The 22,679-nt window shown below is 37.1% G+C and overlaps 1 protein-coding gene across 4 annotated transcripts in view; it reads right to left on the bottom strand.

The window, feature by feature from the left end:
- MAST2 (microtubule associated serine/threonine kinase 2) overlaps window positions 1-22,679 on the bottom strand; it is a 223,197-nt gene that overhangs the window by 168,191 nt on the left and 32,327 nt on the right. For all 4 annotated transcript variants that reach the window (XM_057709503.1, XM_057709528.1, XM_057709519.1 and 1 more), the window contains exon 3: window positions 18,345-18,487. In XM_057709503.1, coding sequence (XP_057565486.1) covers window positions 18,345-18,487 — 143 coding nt within the window. The remainder of the gene's footprint in view (window positions 1-18,344; window positions 18,488-22,679) is intronic.

Raw genomic sequence — 22,679 nt, 5'->3', positions numbered from 1 at the left:
AGATGGCTGTTTCAGGGAGCAGTAAATGGGGGGAGATTTCTTGGACCTTCTAACAAGATTCCCAGCAAATATTTACAAATGTTAACCCTATGAGAAAAAAGAAAATAGACATGCTCATGGAGAGAAGGACTTTGAAAGCAATCTTCATAACCCTTACAGTAAAACAATTATTCAGAATTTTAGAGATTAAGTGTTAGAATATAAGAATACTCAAAACCAATTCATTTTGCAAATGTTTAGAGAGAACCCACTACATGCTATGCATTGTGCTATGCTCTGCAATCCAGGTGTAAAGAGAAACACGTGCTCACAGACTATCAGATGAGAGAAGATTTATACAATACTCATATCTAATATTTCCTAGAGTTTATGATATATCAAGCATTGTGCTAAGAACTTTACATATACAAATTCATTTCATACTTACAACAAAAAGAATAACTATTTTAGATATTTTTTATTCCCATTTTACAAAGAAGAAAAAGCATTACAGAGAATTTAAGTAACTTGTACAAAGCAATGCATCTTTCAGTGGTGGCAACTAGTTTAAGCACTCAATCTTCATTCACACTCTTGGAGTCTATCACCTATATGTAGTAATATAGGTTGTATAAGGTTTAATTTAGGTACAAATAAAGTTAAACAACACTGTTCAGGATGGGGAAGTCACAGAAGTCTTCACAATGAAAGAAAGCATTGAACTATATCGTAAAAGATGCACAGAAGTAGAATGAAATCTAAGCAACAGGAACAATATATGCAATTCCATATGAGGTTCCAAGAGTTGTATCAAGTATCTCGATTTCTCATTTGAAAATAGAATTAAATGAAAAGTTTACAGAATAACTGCTATTTGCTACTATATATTATTTTAGAAAGAACTTATGTTTTTACATACACAAATTTAAAATTAAGGTACAGTAAATGCTATATTTACATATATTTTAATGAACCAGAGAACTGTAGAATGATGGAATTTCTCAACCACAAGAGGTGGTTTCTGGGATGAAGACTCTCAAAAACAGGTTTATGAAAAAAAAAAAGAATAAGCAGTGCTTTGAACAAAACTGTAACATGACAACATAATTCATAGTTAAAACTATGTATAAATAAGCTTAATGTTTGAAATGTTTGCAAGATGTACAGGATATCATCTATTTGCTGCTCCAAATCATCACTGTACCCCAAATGTAGGCTCATGAACTATGTCAACAGGTTCCCTTGCCCCCCTCTGTCCAGATGAGTTCAGACAAAAGGTAGCACCTGCAGGAGGTCAGAGAAAGAACAGAGGGCACAGGAGAGAGCGGAGGAGATTCATTCTCCTGGGCTGGTCACTGCAGGGTTATGCTAGGCTGGCTGCACCACACTCCCACAAGTCATGCCAACTGTCAGGTCACCTTCTATTACACAACCTCCTCTGTCTCCAGGTTCCAAAGATCACTTCCTCCCCTTAACCTTTCAGGCCTAGAGTTGGTAACTCCAGGTTACTAACAACATACTGTGTATATGTTGCCACTTCACTACATCCTGCCTATATCTCTTAATTATAATATCATAATTTGTTCTTTTTCCAGCCAGAACTACTTTATGTGGAATAAAATTTAAAGTATTTTCAATTTTATCTGCATGCTCTACAGAAGAGAAAGTCTTTCTAACTCAAGGAGAAATTTTTATGTAATCAAAACCAAGTAAAACTTTCCCTATGTGTAATCCTGATCAAAACCCTCAATACCTGAAGAGTTGAGAAAACTGAGTATCAGTAAGTCCAGCAAAAAAAAATGCAATTCAAATTATCCAACTTGCCAAAGACTTTCCTCTCTGCTTACTTACAAGTCTTGAAATAGAACACAGACTCAAACCTGGTTTTGAATCCCTACACTAACATTCACTCACTATTCTACAGCAAAGTACTTAACTTTGGTTCATTATTATATTCCAAGCACCCAGTACAGTGGTGATACACAGTGGGTACCTCATAAATATCTGTGGAATGAACGGACAAATGAATAAATCTCTGCAGGCCTGAATTTCCTCATCTGTAAAACAGGAAAATTATGTTTATCTCACAAGAAGAAAATTTATGTTCCTGAGAAAATAAAGGAGAATATATGTAAAAGAACCTAGGTATAGGGTCTACTATAAATATTAGTTTATTCCAACTCAAATATCTCCAGTAAAACTATTTTGTTTGCATGACAGAATATACAAATATCAATACTTTTCAATCTTTCCTTAGCACTGTTAATTACACTTATACATAGCAATACATGACATTAATGGTTTATTAAAAGCCTCTGTAAAAGATGTAAAACAAAAACAAAACAACAAAATGTGTAGCTATACCTTTTAACTGGTGATTTAATAACACTATCTTCTTTTCTTTATGAAAAACCTGCATAAACATTGTCATGTAGTCTAACCCTCAACAAATTCAATAACATGTCTTACAATAATTTTTTTTTAATTTTAAATGCTTTTTTAAAATACAGAAGGGGACTTCCCTGGTGGTCCAGTGGTTAAGACTCCACACTTCCAATGCAGGCAGCATGAGTTTGATGTCTGGATGGGGAACTAAGATCCTACACTCTGTGCAGTGTGGCCCCTCAAAATTAAAAAAATAAAAAAAACAAAATGAAATGAAAAAAAATTTTTAATATGGAAGCCACTATTTTGAAAGTTGTACACCTTAAATTCTTCACAAATTATCAGAAAAGATATGATAAAAATGTTTACAAAATTCAGCTCTGAATTTTTCAGCCTAAATAAGTAGCCTATTCTTTTGTTTCTCATTTAAGCATGTTCTTGAGAACAAGCAACTAGGCTTCTAATATTCTGTTCAATCTCATAAAAATCACCCAATTTTTATTTTAAAATATTTTATGAAACATGATTCTCATACCTCTAAAAAGACAGTAGGTGGCATTAGAAACATGTTCCTCTTACAAAAAAGAAGAAACCAAGAGTGGAAAGGAGAGCAATTTTCAAGTTAATAAGGCAGGGAATGCAATTTTTTAAATCTAAACTCCCATAATTCTTACTAAATTGAACACTTCACTATTTTATACTATTTGATAAAGTCAAAATTTTTCCCTCTTATGGCTTGTGCTTTTTGTGTTCTAAGAAACTTTTCCCTCATCCAAAATCACAAAGATTTTCTCCAGTATTCCTTTACGTGTTTTATAATTTTAGCTCTTACATTTCGGCAATTATCCATTTCAAGTTAATTTTTGTATATAGAATGGGGTAAGGATCAAGGTTCATTTTTTTCCATGTAAACAATTCCAGCACCATTTGTTGAAATGACTGTCTTTTCCCCCATTAAATTACCTTGCATATTTGTCTATTTCTGAACTTTCTATTCTGCTCCAATGATTTGTGTGTCTATATTTACACCAATATCACAACATCTTAATTACTGTACCTTTACAGACACTCATAAAAATAGGTGGAGTCTGGGGCTTGGATAGTCTTTTTTAAACTCCTTTATTGCCGTGGCGAGTAACCTGTGGAGTCTGGAATCCTCAACCAGAAGTCAAGTTTGAGGCTCTGGGGAGGGAGCACAGAGTCCAGGATGCTAGACCACTAAAGAGTCCTTAGCCACAGGCAATATTAATTGTAGAGAACTCTCACAGAGGCCAGTATCACAGTCTAAGACCTGGCTTCACCCGACTGACTGCAACTACCAGTGCTGGATACCTCACATGAAACTACAAAAGAGACAGGAACACACATCATGCAGACTACCTAAAGCCATATTAAGCTCACAGATACCCTAAAACACACCACCTGACATGGCCCTGCTCAGCAGAGGGAAGACTCAGATCCACACACCAGAAAGTAGGCACCAGACCCTTCCATCAGGAAGCCTGCTCAAGACACTGGACCAACCCCACCACAGGGGGCAGAGAACAGAAACAACAGAAATTATTACTAAGCAATACAGGGAAAGGAAACATGAAATACTATAAATTAGACAACAAAGAAATACCATGCAGGCAAAGGAGCAAGATAAAAACCCACAAGACCAAATAAATGAAGAATAGGCAAACTGTCTGAAAAAGAATTCAGAGTAATGATAGTAAAGATGATCCAAAGTTTCAAAAACAAAAGAGGGAAAATACAAGAAACATTTAATAAGGACCTAGAAGAACTAAAGAGCAAACAAACAATAATGAACAACACAGTAACTGAAACTCAAAATACTCTACATGGAATCAACACCAGAATAACTGAGGCAGAAGAACAAGTAAATGCACTGGAAGGTAGAATGGTGGAAATAATTGTCACAGAGCAGGAAAGAGAAAAAAGAATAAAAAGAATAGAAGACAGTCTCAGAGACCTCAGGAACAACATTAAGCACACCAACATCTGAATCATAGGCATCCCAGAAGAAGAAAAAAAGAAAGGGTCTGAGAAAATACTTAAGGAGATTATAGTCAAAAACTTGCCCAACATGGGAAAGGAAATAGTCAATCAAGTCAAAGAAATGCAGAGAGTCCCATACAGAATAAACCCAAGGAGAAATACACCGAGGCACATATTAATCAAACTAACAAAAACTGTTAAACACAAAGAAAAAAATATTAAAAGCAGCAAGAGAAAAACAAAAAATAACATATAAGGGAAAACCCATAAGGATAACAGCTGATCTTTCTGCAGAAACTCTGCAGGCCAGACGGGAATGGCAGGATATACTGGAAGTCCTGAAAGAGAAAAACCTACAGCCAAGAATACTCTACCCAGCAAGAATCTCATTCAGATTTGATAGAGAAATCAAAAGCTTTACAGACAAGCAAAAGTTGAGAGAATTCAGCACCACCAAACCAGCCTTACAACAATTGCTAAAGGAACTTCTCTAGGCAGGAAACACAAGAGAAGGAAAAGACCTACAAAAACAAACCCAAAACAATTAGGATAATGGTAATAGGAACATACATGTCAATAATTAAATGTAAGTGGATTAAATGCCTCAACTAAAACACACAAGACTGGTTGAATGGATACAAAAACAAGACCCTTATATATGCTGTCTACAAGAAACCCACTTCACACCTAGGGAGACATACAGACTGAAAGTAAGAGGATGGAAAAAGATACTGCATGCAAACGAAAGTCAAAAGAAAGCTGGAGTAGCAATACCCATATCAGACAAATTAGACTTTAAAGTAAAGACTATTACAAGAGACAAGGAAGCACACTGCATAATGATCAAGGGATCAATCCAAGAAGAACATATAACAATCGTGAATATCTATGCACCCAACATAGGAGCACCTCAATACCTAAGGCAAATGCTAACAGCTACAGAAGGGGAAATCGACAGTAACACAATAATAGTAGGAGACTTGAACACCCCACTTACACCAATGGACAGATCATCCAAACAGAAAATAAATAAGGACACACAAGCTTTAAATGACACACTAGACCACCTCGACTTAATTGATATTTATGGGACATTCCATCCAAAAACTACAGAATACACTTTCTTCTCAAGTGCACATGGAACATTCTCCAGGATAGATCACATCTTGGGTCATAAATCAAGCCTTGGTAAATTCAAGAAAACTGAAATCATATCAAGCATCTTCTCTGACCACAACATCATGAGACTAGATATCAATTATGGAAAAAAAAAAACTGTAAAAGATACAAACACATGGAGGCTAAACAATACGCTATAAACAACCAAGAAATCACTAAAGAAACCAAAGAGGAAATCAAAAAATACCTAGAAACAACTGACAATGAAAACACAACAACTCAAAACCTATGGGATGCAGCAAAAGCAGTTCTAAAAGGGAAGTTTATAGCAATACAGTCCTACCTCAAGAAACAGAAAAATTTCAAATAAACAACCTAACCTTACACCTAAAATAGAGAAAGAAGAACAAAAAAAAAAACCCAGGGGAGCAGAAGGAAAGAAATCCTAAAGATCAGATCAGAAATAAATGAAAAAGAAATGAAGGAAACAATAGCAAAGATCAATGAAACTAAAAGCTGGTTCTTTGAGAAGATAAACAAAATTGATAAACCATTAGCCAGACTCATCAAGAAAAAAAGGGAGAAGATGCAAATCAACAGAATTAGAAACGAAAAAGGGGAAGTAACAGCTGACACCACAGAAATACAAAAGACCATGACAGACTACTACAAGCAACTATATGCCAATAAATTGGATACCCTGGGAGAAATGCATAAATTCTTAGAAAAATACAATCTCCCAAGACTGAACCAGGAAGAAATAGAAAATATGAGCAGACCAATCACAAGCACTGAAATTGAGACTGTGATTAAAAATCTCCCAACAAACAAAAGCCCAGGGCCAGATGGATTCACAGGTGAATTCTATCAAACTTTTAAAGAAGAGCTAACATCTATCCTTCTCAAACTCTTCCAAAATATAGCAGAAGGAGGAACACTCCCAAACTCATTCTACGAGGCCACCATCACCCTGATACCAAAACCAGGCAAAGATGTCACAAAAGAAGAAAATGACAAACCAATATCACTGATGAACACAGATGCAAAAATCCTCAACAAAATACTAGCCAACAGAATCCAACAGCACATTAAAAAGATCATACACCATTATCAAGTGGGGTTTATCCCTGGGATGCAAGGATTCCTCAATATATACAAATCAATCAATGTGATACATCATATCAACAAACTGAAGGATAAAAACCATATGATCATCTCAATACATGCGGAAAAGCTTCTGACAAAATTCAACATCCATTTATGATAAAAACTCGCCAGAAAATGGGCAAAGAAGGAAATTACCTCAACATAATAAAAGCCATATGTGAAAAACCAAAAGCCAACATCATTCTAAACGGTGAAAAACTGAAAGCATTCCCTCTAAGAATGGGAACAAGACAAGGGTGCCAACTCTTAACATTATTATTCAACATAGTTTTGGAAGTTTTAGCCACAGCAATCAGAGAAGAAAAAGAAATAAAGGAATCCAAATTGGAAAAGAAGAAGTAAAATTGTCACTCTTTGCAGATGACATGATATTATACAGAGAAAAAAAAACCCTAAAGATGCTACCAGAAAACTGATAGCACTAATCAACGAATTTAGTAAAGTAGCAGGATACAAAATTAATGCACAGAAATCTGTTGCACTCCTATACACTAACAATGAAAGATCAGAAAGAGAAAGTAAGGAAACACTGCTATTTACCATTGCAAGAGAAAGAATAAAATACCTAGGAATAAACCTGCCTAAGGAGGCAAAAGACCTATATGCAGAAAACTCTAAGACACTGATGAAAGAAATCAAAGACAATACAAACATATGGAGGGACATACCATGTTCCTGGATTGGAAGAATCAACACTGTGAAAATGGCTATACTACCCAAATCAATTTACAGATTCAACGCAATCCCAATCTAATTACCAATGGCATTTTTCACAGAGCTAAAACAAGACATTTCACAATTTGTATGGAAATGCAAAAGACCCTGAATAGCCAAAGCAAACTTGAGAAGGAAAGACAGTGCTGGAGGAATTAGGCTCCCTGACTTCAAATTATACTACAAGGCTACAATGATCAAAACAGTATGGACTGGCACAAAAACAGAAATATAGATCATTGGAACAGAATAGAGAGCCCAGAGATAAACCCATGCACATATGGGCACTTTATCTTTGACAAAAGAGGCAAGAATATACAATGGAGAAAAGGCAGCCTCTTCAATAAACGGTACTGGGAAAACTGGACAGCTACATGTAAAAGAATGAAATTAGAACACTTCCTAACAACATACACAAAAATAAACTCAATATTTTGAGAGTTTATTGCAGATCAAAGAGCTGAATGTAAGGCCAGACACTATAAAACTCTTAGAGGAAAACACAGGCAGAACACTCTATGACATAAATCAAAGCAAGATCCTTTTGGACCCACCTCCTAGAATCATGGAAATAAAATAAAAAATAAAAAATAAACAAATGGGACCTTTTGCACAGCAAAAGAAACCATAAGCAAGACAAGAAGACAACCCTCAGAATGGGAGAAAATATTTGCCAACGAAGCAACGGACAGAGGATTAATCTCCAAAATATACAAGCAGCTCATGGAGCTCAATATCAAAAAAGCAAATAACCCAATCCACAAATGGGTGGAAGACCTAAACTGACATTTCTCCAAAGAAGACATGCAGATGGCCAACAAACACATGAAAAGATGCTCAACATCACTAATCATTAGAGAAATGCAAGTCAAAGCCACAATGAGGTGTCACCTCACACCAGTCAGAATGGCCATCATCAAAAAATCTAGAAACAATAAATGCTGGAGAGGGTGCCGAGAAAAGGGAACCTTCCTGTACTGTTGGTGGGAGTGTAAATTGGTACAGCCACTATGGAGAACAGTATGGATGTTCATTTAAAAACTAAAAACAGAACTACTATATGATACAGTAATCCCACTGCTGGGCATATACCCTGAGAAAACCATAATCCAAAAAGAAACATGTACCACAATGTTCACTGCAGCATTATTTACAATAGCCAGGACACGGAAGCAACCGAAATGCCCATCAACACATGAATGAATAAAGAAGATGTGGCACATATATACAATGGAATATTACTCAGCTATAAAAAGGAATGAAATTGAACTATATGTAATGAGGTGTATAGACCTAGAGACTATCATACAGAGCGAAGTAAGCCAGAAAGAGAAAAACAAATTCCGTATGCTAACTCATATATACGGAATCTTGAAAAATGGTACTGATGAACCCAGTGACAGGGCAAGAATAAAGATGCAAATGTAGAGAATGGACTTGAGGACATGGGGCTGGGGGGAGGGGATGAAGGGGAAGCTGGGACGAAGTGAGAGAGTAGCACAGACATAGATACACTACCAAATGTAAAATAGCTAGCGAGAAGCTGCTGTGTAACACAGGGAGATCAACTTGATGACTGGTGATGACTTAAGAAGGGTGGGATAGGGAGGGTGGAAAGGAGTCAAGGGAGGGAGGGGATATGGGGATATATGTATAAACACAGTTGATTCACTCTGTTGTACAGCAGGAACTGGCACAACAGTGTAAAGCAATTATACTCCAATAAAGAGCTTAAAAAAATAATTTAAAAAAAAATCAGGTGGGATGATTCCTCCAACTTTGGCCTTCTTTTTCAATATTGTTTTGGTTATTTTAGGCCCTTTGCATTTCAATACAAATTTGTAATCACCCTATCACTTTCTGGAAAATCTTACTTGGACTTTGATTGGAATTGAATTGAAACTATAGATCAATAGGAGAATTTATCTTTTTTTCTTCTTTAAGAACTTTTATTGAGATACAACTGACATACAATAAACTGCATATATTTAAAGTGTACAGTCTGATATTTTTTTCTTATTAGTAATGTACATATAGCAATCCCAATTTCCCAATTCATTCCCCCCCCCACACCCCCACTTTCCCCACTTGGTGTCCATGTTTGCTCTCTACATCCGTGTCTCTATTTCTGCCTTGCAAACTGGTTGATTTTGTACCATTTTTCTATATTCCACATGCATGTGTTAATATACGATATTTGTTTTCCTCTTTCTGACTCACTTCACTCTGTATGATAGTCTCTAGGTCCATCCATGTCTCTACAAATGTCCCAGTTTCGTTCCTTTTTACAGCTGAGTAATATTCTATTGTATATATGTTCCACATCTTCTTTATCTATTCATCTGTTGATGGACATTTAGTTTGCTTCCATGTCCTGGCTATTGGAAATAGCGCTACAACGAACATAAGAGTGCATGTGTCTTTTTGAATTATGGTGTTCTCTGGGTATATGCCCAGTAGTGGGATTGCTGGGTCATATGGTAACTCTGTTTTTAGTGTTGCAAGGAACCTCCATACTGTTCTCCATAGTGGCTGTATCAATTTACATTCCCACCAACAGTGCAAGACAGTTCCCTTTTCTCCACAACCCTCTCCATCATTTAATGTTTGTAGATTTTCGATGATGCCCAGAGAATTTATATGTTAACGATACTGAGTCTTCCAATCCATGAACCATATTATATTTTCCATTCATTTAAGTCTTCTTTAATTTCTTTCAGTAATGTTTTATAGTTTAAAATGTACTGGTCTTGCAAATAATTTTTTAAAAGTTATCTTTAATTATTTCATATTTTAAGCTATTATAAATAGTATTGATTTTTAAATTTCAGTGTCATTGTTAGTGTAGACAAATATACTTGATTTTTGCATATTTTTAATATAGAGATTTTTGTATAAAACACTGATAAGAAAATGAAAACATGAGCCAGAGACAGAAAATTTAGAAAGCATGTATCTAATATATAACTTGTATCCAGAATATACAAAGAACTCTTAAGACTCAAAAATAAGACAACCTAAAATATTTTAAAGGACAGAAGATTTGAACAGGTAATTTATCATGGAATACATATACATACATACATATGTCAAATAAGCACATAAAAAGCAATTCAACCTCATTAGTCATCAGGGATATGCAAACTGAAACCACAACAAGATATCCCTATACACTCATCAGAAAGGCTAAAATTAAAATGATGATACCTAGTACTGAAAAGAATGTGGAACAACTGCTGTGGAAATGCAAAAATGCCATTCCTCATTTAGATAAGTATACACTTACCATACATCCCAGGAATTTCATTCCTAGGTATTTATTCAGCAAAAATGAAAGCGTAAGTCCACACAAATACTTGTACATGAACTTTTACAGCAGTTTTCTCTATAATAGGCAAAAAACAAGAAACAATCCAAATGATTATCAACTGGTGAATAAACAAAGTCTCATATACCCAAGTCAACAGAATACTTTTATCAATTAAAAAAAAAAAAAAGCCTACTGATACTCAAAACAACGTGGATGAATCTCAAAACCATCATGTTAAGTGAAAGAAGTCAAACACAAAAGATTACATACTGTATGACTCCATTTATATGAAATTCTGGAAAAAACAAAAAACCCACAGTAACAGAAAGCCGGTCAGTAGTTGCTAAGGGCTCAGATTCAGGAGAAAGAACAGACTGCAAAGAGACACAAGGGAACATTTTAGGGTCACAGAAATTTCCATACCATGATTTTATCTATATCACATTGTGGTGGTGGACAACAACTGTATACATCTATGAAAACTCATCAAATTGCACACTTAAAATGGGTGAACTTTATTCTATGTAAATTATACCTCAATATACCTAATTAAGAGATAAATATAGATATCTCCAACTTTCACAGTAGAAAAGGCAAAGCTACAGCTGCAGAAAGGTAAGATTGAAAGGGGAAGTTGCGCAGTTTGGAATCTCTGCAACACAGAGGTAGGCAAAACAAATATCTATGGTGTTCTCTTTGAAGTCATATGTGAAAATTAACGAATAATCATAAGAGTTAAGAAATATGGAAAAAAGTTGTAAGCAGCATCTTAGATTCTTAATTCCTCCAAAAGCATACCCCAAATGTCACCTCAAACAAGTTCTGAAATATTATTAAGTTAAAAATACAATAACAGGGAATTCCCTGACAGTCCAGTGGTTAGGATTCCATGTTTCCACTGCAAGGGGCATGGGTTTGATCCCTGGTTGGTGAACTAAGATCCCACATGCCGTGCAGCGCGGCCAAAAAAATATGAAAAACAACCCACACAATAATAATCAAAGCCACAATGAGATACCACTTAATACCCATTAGTATTGCTATAATTAAACAAAACAAAAAACAAAAAGCAAAAAAACCAAAAACCCAAAAATCCAACCACCAGAAAATAAAATGTATTGGCAAATATACAGAAAAAATGGAACCCTCACACACTGTAGATAGGGATACCAAAATGAGGCAACCACTGTGGAAAACAGCTTATTGGTTCCTCAAAAAATTAAACAGAATTACCATATGACTCTGCAAATCTACCCCTAGGAAGGTGTTGCTGCAACTTTCTTTTTTTTTTTTTTTTTTTTGGCACACGGGCTTAGTTGCTCCATGGCATGTGGGATCTTCCTGGAGCTGGAATCGAACCCGTGACTTCTGCATTGGCAGGCAGATTCTTAACCATTGCGCCACCTAGGAAGCCCCCTAGGAAGGTGTATACTCCAAAGAACTGAAACCAGGAACTCAAACAAATACTTGAACATGAATGCTCACAGCAGCATTATTTACAATAGTCAAAGGGTGGAAACAACCCAAATGTCCATCGACTGATGAATGGATTCACACAATATGGCATATCCATTCAATGGGATCACATTCAGCCACATAAAGGAACAAAGTACTGATATACACTACAATATGGACAAACTTCAAAAAACATTATGCTAAATGAAAGAAGCCAGACACAGAGATCATATACTGTATGATTCCATTCATAAGAAATATCCAACCTAGGTAATCCATGGAGATAGAATACAGATTGGTAGTTACCAGGGCGGGGATGAAGTTAAAATGGACAGTGACCACTTAATGGATAAAGATTTTCTTTTTACGGTGATAAAAATATCTTGGAATTTGACTTTAATTCAAACTTCAATCCAATTTTGAGCTCTGGCTTTTCAAAGGTTACTTATTACTCTGTTAAACCTCATTTTGCTGGTTCTTCTTGAACTGTCATTTCTATTTGTGAGGCTCTGACTGAATTTAACATTCAACATGGGAAATATGCCATCAGCATATGTGATAAGCAATTTCTTCAGTGTCTTTATCCAAGAAATTGATTAAAATGGCAAGACAAGGACAAGAATAGAGGTCTGTGCAACATCATTTCAGGATGGTACTGACACATTAAATCAACCTTCTCTTGTGTACACTATACTTCAAACAAGTATTAATCCAATCAGTTATAACACTAGCAAAGGTATTCCAAAAGTCCTTTACACCTTCAATGAGTAATCATACATTGCCTCCTATGTACCAGATACAACGCTACATGTCAACTAGGAACATGATGATGGAAAGAGCCACTCCTTGCAAATGATCATTTCTGTAAAGGCATCATTCTTGTGAAGGCCATGTCTGCCAATAAAGTAAAGAAAGAATTCCGAAAGTATATTTGGAGAATTAGTCACATCCTATCAATTAAAAGATTTTGGGGATTTACAGCCCTCCTATTAAAATGTCAATATCCAGCACAATTCACTGGTTAGGTCAATCTCCGTATAAATTACTTGAATCCAATAGACTGATTTCAGAGAAAAAGCATCCAACCTTAATCTTTCCATCTGGGTCTCTGTCTCTAATTCCTCATTCCCAATTTGCTAATGTCAATGAAAACTCATCCACTCGATAATTATTGATTACCATATTTTACAATAATTGTTATAGTAAGCTATGGAAAGATTTCAAACACTGATGCTGGATAAATATTAACCAAATGAAAATTTCAGAAGATAAAACTAAAAGAAAAAAGTAAGAATAGACATAATCAGATTTGTGGTTTGGAAAGAATAGACTTTAGAGTGGTTGGAAAGGAAGAAGAATGAATACCAGGTTAACAGTAACAAGGCCCCAGCAATGACCCAAGAAACTGCAAATGTGGCTTAGACTGGGCCATATCTGTGGTGAAAAAAAGTAGACCACTTAGAGATGTTGGGAGCTAGGACTTGCTGGGCGATTGGATGGTGACAGAGTAAGGGCAGAGGAGTCAAAACAGACTTCTAGGTCTCTGGCTGTGGGCTACTGGGGCAGGGAGGAGGGGTCATGGTGGTATTTAACAAGACAGGGAACAAGCAAAGAATTGGTTTAGGGGAACAGAGAGGCAGAATAAATAGATGGAGTGAGTCGTAGACAAAGATCAAAGCTGCAGATACTACTTGACATATTCATGAGAAAGCAAATCAGGAAGTAACCTTAAAGATTACAGACATATATTCATATATGTATTTTAAGATACATATATATGTATGTATCTTATATACACATCATGTATTATAATTTATATCATATAAGGATATGTATATGTGTTGCAGAAAGGGGGACCCCTTCCAGGGCCCAAGAGCGAGCTCTTGTCTAACTCTTGGAAATGAACTGTCTGAGGGGACACGTGCTATCAAAGCCAAAGACTTTACTGGGAAGGGGCGCCAGGGTGGTGGGCGGCAGGATAAGGGAACCCAGGAGAACTGCTCTGCCACATAGCTTGCAGTCTCAGTTTTTATACCAATGGGGTTAGTTTCTGGGTTGTCCCTGGCCAATCATCTTGCTTGGCCCATATCTGGTCTGATTCAGGGTCCTCCTGGTGGCTCAAGCATCTCTCAGCCAAGATGGATTCCAGCGTAAGGGTTTCTGGGAGGTTGGCAGGACACACTGTCTCCTCCGTCCTCCTTTTGGCCCCTCCCAAATTCTTCTGGGTTAGTTTAACAAGACATACTCTATGGGCTGGCGTGTCCTCCCTCCTTTCAGCCCTCCCAAATTCTCCCAGTTAGTTTTCAGGCAGCAGCACCTAGTTCTTTATCGGAACCTCCTGCTGTGAGACAATTCAGGCAAACGGGTACCTGGCCAAGGTGGGCAGTTTTGGGCAACGGTTCCCTAACATATTTGCACATACATATATTTTAAGATGAATAATTAATCTTGGATAGTTTTTCCCTATCCCTAGGAACATACAATATAGTAATATGATTGTATGATCCTTTTTTATACATGGAAACTACTAATTGGAATCATAGTTTCTACATGTATGGGGAAATGGGCTTTCAGAGAAATTCTCTCAATAGATACTAGCAAATGAGGGAGAAGTCCAAAAATCTCCTCATAAACACAATCACCTAGATGTCCTCAAAATGAAAATATTTGCTACATTAAGGCTTTTGGCTATCCATTCTCCAGACTCTGGTCAAATCTAACCTCCTGCAAATTATCTCCCCAATAATTACACCCAGCAATTCTTGTCTTGCTTACGATTCCTGTCTCCTTCATTCCTTTTAAGTCATAATTAACATTCTATTAAATGTTGTTATATTACTTTTAAGTTTTGTTGTTGTTGTTGTTATATGTGAATCTTTTGACCCAAAAATTCTCTGGAAGCTGGGTCTATGGACTATATATGGCCATAACTCTAGTAACAACAAGAATACATTATAGGACAGATTTTTCAGAAATGCCACAGCCAGAAGCTGCAGTGGCATCAAAGTATATTCAGTGTAAAGTAAGTCAAAGCAGGAAAAGTATTCAATATTAACTATCAAATGTGCCACCAAACATAAAATATCCAACTTGAAATCCTTGAGTACGAGAATGGAAAGGGAGGAACTAGCCTGAGGTTACCATAGGTAAGTAAATAGCTCAGGAAAGAAAGGCACAGGAGAAAACAAAAGGCAGATTCCTGGGAGGAAAGAAGTAACTGGATTCACGTCTAAAGAAGTAATTATTTTACTAATCCATACATAAAAAAGACAAATAACCCAATTTTTTAAATAGGCAAAGAGTCTGAATAGACATTTCTTCAAAGAAGATATACAAAGGGCCAATAATCACATGAAAAGATGTTCAACGTCATTAGTCATTAGAAAAACACAAATCAAAACCACAGATACCACTTCAGGCCCACTAGGATGGCTAAAATCAAAGACAGACAATAGCAAATGTTGATGAAGATATGAAGAAACCAAAAACCTCATACACTGCAGTTTATCAAACTGCTACACTTAAACAGAGTTACCATACGACACAGCAATTTCACTCCCCCAAAAAATGAAAACTGTCCACATGAAAACTGTAAACAAATGTTCACAGCAGCATTATTCATAATGGTCTAAAGCAGGGGTCCCCAACCCCCTGTTAGGAACCGGGCCGCAAAGCAAGAAGTGAGCAGCAGGCGAGTGAGCTAAGCTTCATCTGCCACTCCCCATCGCTCGCGTTACCGCCTGAACCATTCCCCCCTTCCACTCCCCCATGGAAAAACTGTCTTCCACAAAACCGGTCCCTAGTGCCAAAAACGTTGGGGACTGCTGGTCTAAAGGAAGAAACAACCCAAATGTCCATCAACTGACAGACAGACAAAACAGGGCATATCCATAAGTGGAATATTAGCAGTAGAAAGGAATGACGTACTAATACGTGCTATACAATGGATGGACCTTAAAAACATCATGCTAAGCGAAAGAACCTAGTTACAAAAGGCCACATATTATAGGATTCAATTTATATGAAATATATAGCATAGGTAAATCTTTGGAGGCAGGAAGTATATTAGTGATTACACAGGGCTAGGGAGATGTGAAAATAAAGAAGTGATAGCTAAAGGATATAGGAATTCTTTCTCAAATGATGAAAATGTTCTAAAATTGACTCTATGTATTTGCATGGATACATGCAGTGATGGCTGCATGTATCTATGAATATAGTAAAAATCACTGAATTGCAGTTTAAATGAGTGAATTTTATCATATGTGAATTATGTCTCAATAAGCTTTAAAAAAAAAAAAAAGGTAATTCAGGAAATGCTACTTCAGTTGGCCTAAGCTAGGAATTCAGCAAGCTCAGTCCAGGAATTTCCTCTGCAGCAAACCACCACCTTAAAATGAAACATTCAGCTTTACCTTAGTGGCAACAGTTCTCAAAAGAGTGCATTTAGAAGTAGGTAGGGACTTCCCTGCCGGTCCAGTAATTAAGACTTCACCTTCAAATGCAAGGAGTGCGGGTTCAGTCCCTGGTTGGGGAGCTAAGACCCCACATGCCTCACAGCCAAAAAACCAAAACATAAAACAGAAGCAATATTGTAACAAATCAATAAAGACTTTTAAAAAAAATGGTCCACATAAAAAAAAATCTAAAAGAAAAAAAAAGTAGGTATAATGCTTTAAAGAAAATACGGATGCCTGGGACTATGCCGGACCCATTGGATCAAAATCTCTATAACAGTACATAGATTTTTTTTTTTTAAGTTCCAGAGGTTAAAAGAGTAGAAAGGTGGGGCTTTAATAGACATGTGGAAAACAAGTGGTGAAATTTGAATGTGGTTTTTATATTAAATTGACGTTAAACTTCTTGCATCTGATAATAAAGGTGACCCTTGAACAACAGAGGGGTTAAAAGTGCTGACACTTCCCAAGCCCTCCCCGCTGCTCCATACAGTGGAAAATCCAAGTATAAATTTACAGTTGGCCCCCCCATTCACAGTTCCACATCCCAGGTTTCAACCAACCATGGATCCTGTAATACTAGTATTTACTATAGGGAAAAATCCACATATAAGTGGGCCCACCCAGTTCAAATCCATGTTGTTCAAGGGTGCACTACATACTGTGGTTATTTAGGAGACTGTCCTTGATCTTAGGAGAAATTCTTAACAGTGAGGTAGCATAATGTCTGTTACTTGCTTTGAAATCTTCAGGAAAAAAATATATACATACACACAGATAAAACAAATGTGGCAAAATTTAAAGTTACAACCTAATTGGTCAATACCCAAGCTTAACTGGGTATACACTGTACCATTCTTTCCATTTTTCTGTAGGTTTGATATTTTCAAGATAAAAAAATGGGGAAGTTCCACAAATGACCCTGACTGTCCTTGTGGCCTAAAAGTCACAAACTTCAGGTCACGTGAGGAAATCTTTTGACCCAAAAATTAACTTTCCACCTGCTATAAGAACACTTGTTCTCCTATCCCCACTTCCTAGGTTGGACAAACAGACAAAGCTTTCTACTCCCTATATGCCAACCCAAAAGATTTATGGTCCCAAAGAGTAGATGAGATTATTTTAATGGGAACAAGCTTCTGTTACTGTACCCTGCAAATTAATAGTGTGCCTTGCCCTACATAGAGGGAAGAATGTGAGATCAGCAGAAAGTCAATAGGTCCCATAAGTAAAGAGGCAGAGGCACTGAGGGTAAAAGGGTATAAGATGCAATAGGCAGAAAACGACCTGCCCAGACTACATAGCTTAACCTCTGTTAGTTCCTATCTACTATACAAAGCCTAGATGAAGAAAAAGCTGATTCTTTTCACCCAACATACATTGAAGTGCCTACTACATGCAAAACATGTTCCCTATCCTCATGTGCTAAATACGGATACCACAGAGCTCTACACAGAAGCAATACAACTTCACAAGATTTAGAATCATCTACCTAAGAAAGCTCTTTCTCAGGAAATTTATTCATTAAAGTTACAATTATATTGCACCTTTTTCTTAACTCTCATTACATAATCAGTACGAGTGACAACATGAGAGAGCAGTCAGAATATAGTCTATTAAATTCCATTCGTTTCCATACTTCGCTTTGAGAAATTAAACTAGCCAAACCCTAAAAAGGAAAATAATACATGCAGTAATGACAAATGACAACCAAGAATTGGTTCACAGAGCAAGGGCCCATCTGTACTAACACTTACCAAGCCAGCAGTAAGAGAAGGCGCAGACTGTCCGAGGGACTGATTCTTCATTCGAACCAGGTTTGATGCTTCTCCTGAAGACTGCCAAGTCACCTGTCCCACACTGCTATGTACACTGCCGGACAAGGGGAGCAGCTGCTTACCTTCAAACACAAGGTTTGGAAAATTAACAAATTATTAATTAACAAATAAAAAAATACAATGATATCAAGCAGATTAAAAGTACACTGATCCAAAACAAAGTGAAGTCCCTCCACATCCATTTTAAAATCTGTAGCCCTCTAAACATTCCAACCATGTTGGTGGTGGTGAGAAATGCAAGTGGAATACTGAACTGAGTTGACTCTTTTAAATTCTCTGTAATATCCACAACCATGCCAGGGCCCAACCCTGACACCCAACCTAGCAGGCTAGTTTTCCAGTCCCTTCCATCCTACCTAGTTTCTCAGCAACTCAATGCAGTAAGAGTGGAGCTGACAACTTCTCCTAGACAAGTTTGGCCCTTAGGTTTCTAAAGACAAACACTAAATCTATACTGCTCTTGTCAGACTCCATGTGTCCAGTCCAGGTTGATCAACTGCCTTAATCACACTGAAAGGCTACAAGAAAGTCATTTATAAAGACTGAGCATCTCCAAATGCAATGACTTTCTAGCTGAGGTTCAAGTCCCATTTCAACTTCTTCCCTCATACCATTCTTCACATTGCTGCTACTAATCTAATCAAAACAAATATGGTCATGTCATTCCCTTCTCATGACTCCCTACTATTTAAAGAATTAAGCCACACTTTTTTGTTCTTGTTTTTTGCTTTTTTGGTTTTGTTTTTTTGTTTTGGGCAGTGCCACGTGGCATGCAGGATCTTAGTTCCCTGACCAGGAATAGAACCCGCACCCCCTGCAGTGGAAGCTCAAAGTCTTAACAACTGGACTGCCAGGGAAGTCCTAAGACACACTTTTAAAACACTAAAAAGATCCTCCATAAATGCAGACTATCAGGACTTCCCTGGCGGCACAGCGGTTAAGAATCCACCTGCCAATGCAGGGGACACGGGTTCGGTCCCTGGTATGGGAAGATCCCACATGCCACAGAGCAACTAAGCCCATGCACGGACTAAGCCTGTGCTCTAGAGCCCATAAGCCACAACTAATGAGCCCACGAGCCACAAATACTGAAGCCCACATGCCTAGGGCCTATGCTCCAAAACAAGAGAAGCCAGTGCACTCAGAAGCCCACGCCCCACAATAAAGAGTAGCCCCTGCTCACTAAAACTAGAGAAAGCCTGTACACAGCAACGAAGACCCAATGCAGCCAATAAATAAGTAAATAAATAAATTTATTTTTTTAAAAAATGTAGATTATCTTCCTGCCCTCATCTCTTTCCACTCTTTCCAAACCCATTCACTCATTCAACTTCAATATTCTGCCCTGGATATTCACCAGGCTTTATCTTGATCACCAATTCACTTGAAAACCCCTCTTCTTCCTGGCAAAATCCTATTTGTCATGGAAATACCCACTTTTATAAAGAGCTATGATTAAAAGGAGGTTTGGGTTTTGTTTTTGCTATAACATATCCTTTCACTGTAAACAAAGTGTGATGCAACTTATTTGGAGGGCAATTTAGCAAAACCTATTATAATTTTAATTTGAGTATGTTTGGACCCAGCATTCCACTTGTAGGAATGTAAAGAAAAAAAAAAGTAGACCAGAATGTTCACCCTAACAATGCTCACCATAATAAAATTGGAAATAAGACAAATGATCATTACAAGTTAAAGAAATGATAATATCTCCACATAATGACATACTGAACCCATTAAAAATAATGAAGCAGCTCAACATGTAGTCAAGAGAAAAATGTTCAACATTTCCTATTGAGTGAAAATAGCAGAAAGGAAGCATACAGCATATGAACTCAATTTTGATTTTTAAAATAAAGTTTATATATATTAATATAAGATTTTAAATGCATATTTAAATATAATGGAGTTTATATAAATGGTTTGAAGGGAGGGAAAAATAAAAGAAGGTAAAGATTAAGAAGGATTTTTTACTTTAACATGATGCATTTATCAAACTCAAATTTTTTTTTTTTTTTTTTTTTTTTGGGCACACGAGCTTAGTTGCTCCACGGCATGTGGGATCTTCCTGGAGCTGGGATCGAACCCGTGACCTCTGCATTGGCAGGTGGATTCTTAACCACTGCGCCACCTAGGAAGCCCGAACTCAAATTTTTTATAACTGGCATATTTTACATTTTTGATCTGAAACATGCACTTTTTAAAAAAAATCTAGTTATCTTTCAAGTCTGCTCTCAAATGCATGCTTGAATGAGAAACCTTCCCATAAAACCCTCCACAAAAAATAATGATGGTTGTCTACTCAAAACTTCCACAAGCCCAGAGTAAAGCCTGCCTAGTTTCTTTTCTTCCCTCTGCAAATGTTACCAAGCTCTGCAGGCGATCTGCCTATAGATGAGGATCTATATAACCTATAGGAAAGCTAGTTTTGTTAACTTTCCTCATCAACATTTACAAAGGCTAGTATCACAACTCTATTTCTCTTCAAAATAAGGGCCTGCTGAGAAAGAGACTTACACAACAGCAGAAGAAACCCATTTGGACATATACTAGTCAGGGATTGACGCATACCAAGAACTGCCAAGAATCTGAGGAACAAAAACAACTTAAAACAGAAGGAACAGGACTTCCCTGGTGGAACAGTGGTTAAGAACCGGCCTGCCAATGCTGGGGACCCGGATTCCAGCCCTGGTCTGGGAAGAACCCACATGCCACGGAGCAACTAAGCCCATGTGCCACAACTGCTGAGCCTGCACTGTAGAGCCCACAAGCCACAACTACTGAGCTCAAGTGCCACAACTACTGAAGCCTGTGTGCCTAGAGCCCTAGCACCCATTCACCATAACTAGAGAAAAGCTTGAGTGAAGCAATGAAGACCAAATGCAGCCAAAATTAAATAAATTTATTAAAAAAAAATAAAAACAAAAGGAACAATATGAACAAATGGAGCAAGTAGCCCTTTAGTAAACAAATAACTCAGAAAAAAAGAAAACTTCTTAAGTCTAATTATTATTCTTACAATGATTCAAGAGGCTATTTTTAAGAAATATTCCCAGTTAAAGACGGCTGACTGAGCACATACTTGTATCTTTTGTCCCCCAGGAAACTCCATTAAATGAGAAAAAAGAGAGAACTCCCTGGCAGTCCACTGGTTAGGACTCAGCACTATCACTGCCAGGGCCCAGGTCCGATCCCTGGTCAGGGAACTGAGATCCCACAAGCCGCGCCACATAGCCAAAAAAAAAGAGAAAGAAAGAGAGAATAAAGAAGCAAAATAAACAAATAAAGGCTATCACCAGAGAGCGAAAGAGAGACAGAGACACAGACACTCTACAAGGGAATGAGCAAAATTTGGGGAAAATCTAAAGCAGACAGATGAATCATAACCAATGGAACTGGGCAAAGAAAGGCACAAGGTATAATAAGTTTAGTGGAGGCTGCAGTTAAATGGGGCATCAGGCTGCCCTGCAAAATCTTCAGGTAAGTTCAGTACTCAGTACTTAGATACCTAAGAGAACATAAAGTAAGACATAAGGCTGAAATCAGAGTAACTGAAAATATATAGACAGAATGGTCAAACACAACCACATTCTCACACCATACCACCCAGTAGCCAGACAATTACCTCACAGGATAGAAGAGATTTAGGATCTCTGAGCAAAGCAATGGATTCTTCTTGTTAGGTATTCAGAAGAAAAAAAGTTGATTCAGAAACAAAAGAAAACTTTTTTAAAAAAGAAAATTTTAATCCAAAAATAAATTCAAAAATAAAAAATCTATTTACTCATAGAGAATTAGAAGATACACACATCCTTAAGAGTAGAACACTATGAAAAAAAAACAAACAAGAAATAGCTCTATGTGATTAAATACATAACTGACTTTCTTTCTTTCTTTCTTTTTCTTTCTTTCTTTCTTTCTTTCTTTCTTCCTTCCTTTCCTTCCTTCCTTCCTTTCCTTCCTTTCCTTCCTTCCTTCCTTCCTTCCTTCCTTCCTTCCTTCCTTCCTTCCTTTCTTTATTTATGCTGCTTTGGGTCTTCACTGCTACGTGCAGGCTTTCTCTAGTTGTAGAAGAGTGGGGGTTACTCCTCGGTGCGGTGCACAGGCTTCTCCATTGCAATGGCTTCTCCTGTTGCAGAGCATGGGCTCTAGGCACATGGGCTTCAATAGTTGCAGCATTGCAGGCTCAGTAATTTTGGCTCATGGGCTCTAGAGCACATGATCAGTAGTTGTGGCACATGGGCTTAGGTGCTC

Source organism: Hippopotamus amphibius, chromosome 1 (genome assembly GCF_030028045.1).
Source record: "Hippopotamus amphibius kiboko isolate mHipAmp2 chromosome 1, mHipAmp2.hap2, whole genome shotgun sequence".
NCBI classification, from domain to species: Eukaryota; Metazoa; Chordata; class Mammalia; order Artiodactyla; family Hippopotamidae; genus Hippopotamus; species Hippopotamus amphibius.
The sequence above is the reverse complement of the archived record's forward strand: the minus strand, read 5'-3'. Positions and strand labels throughout refer to the sequence as shown.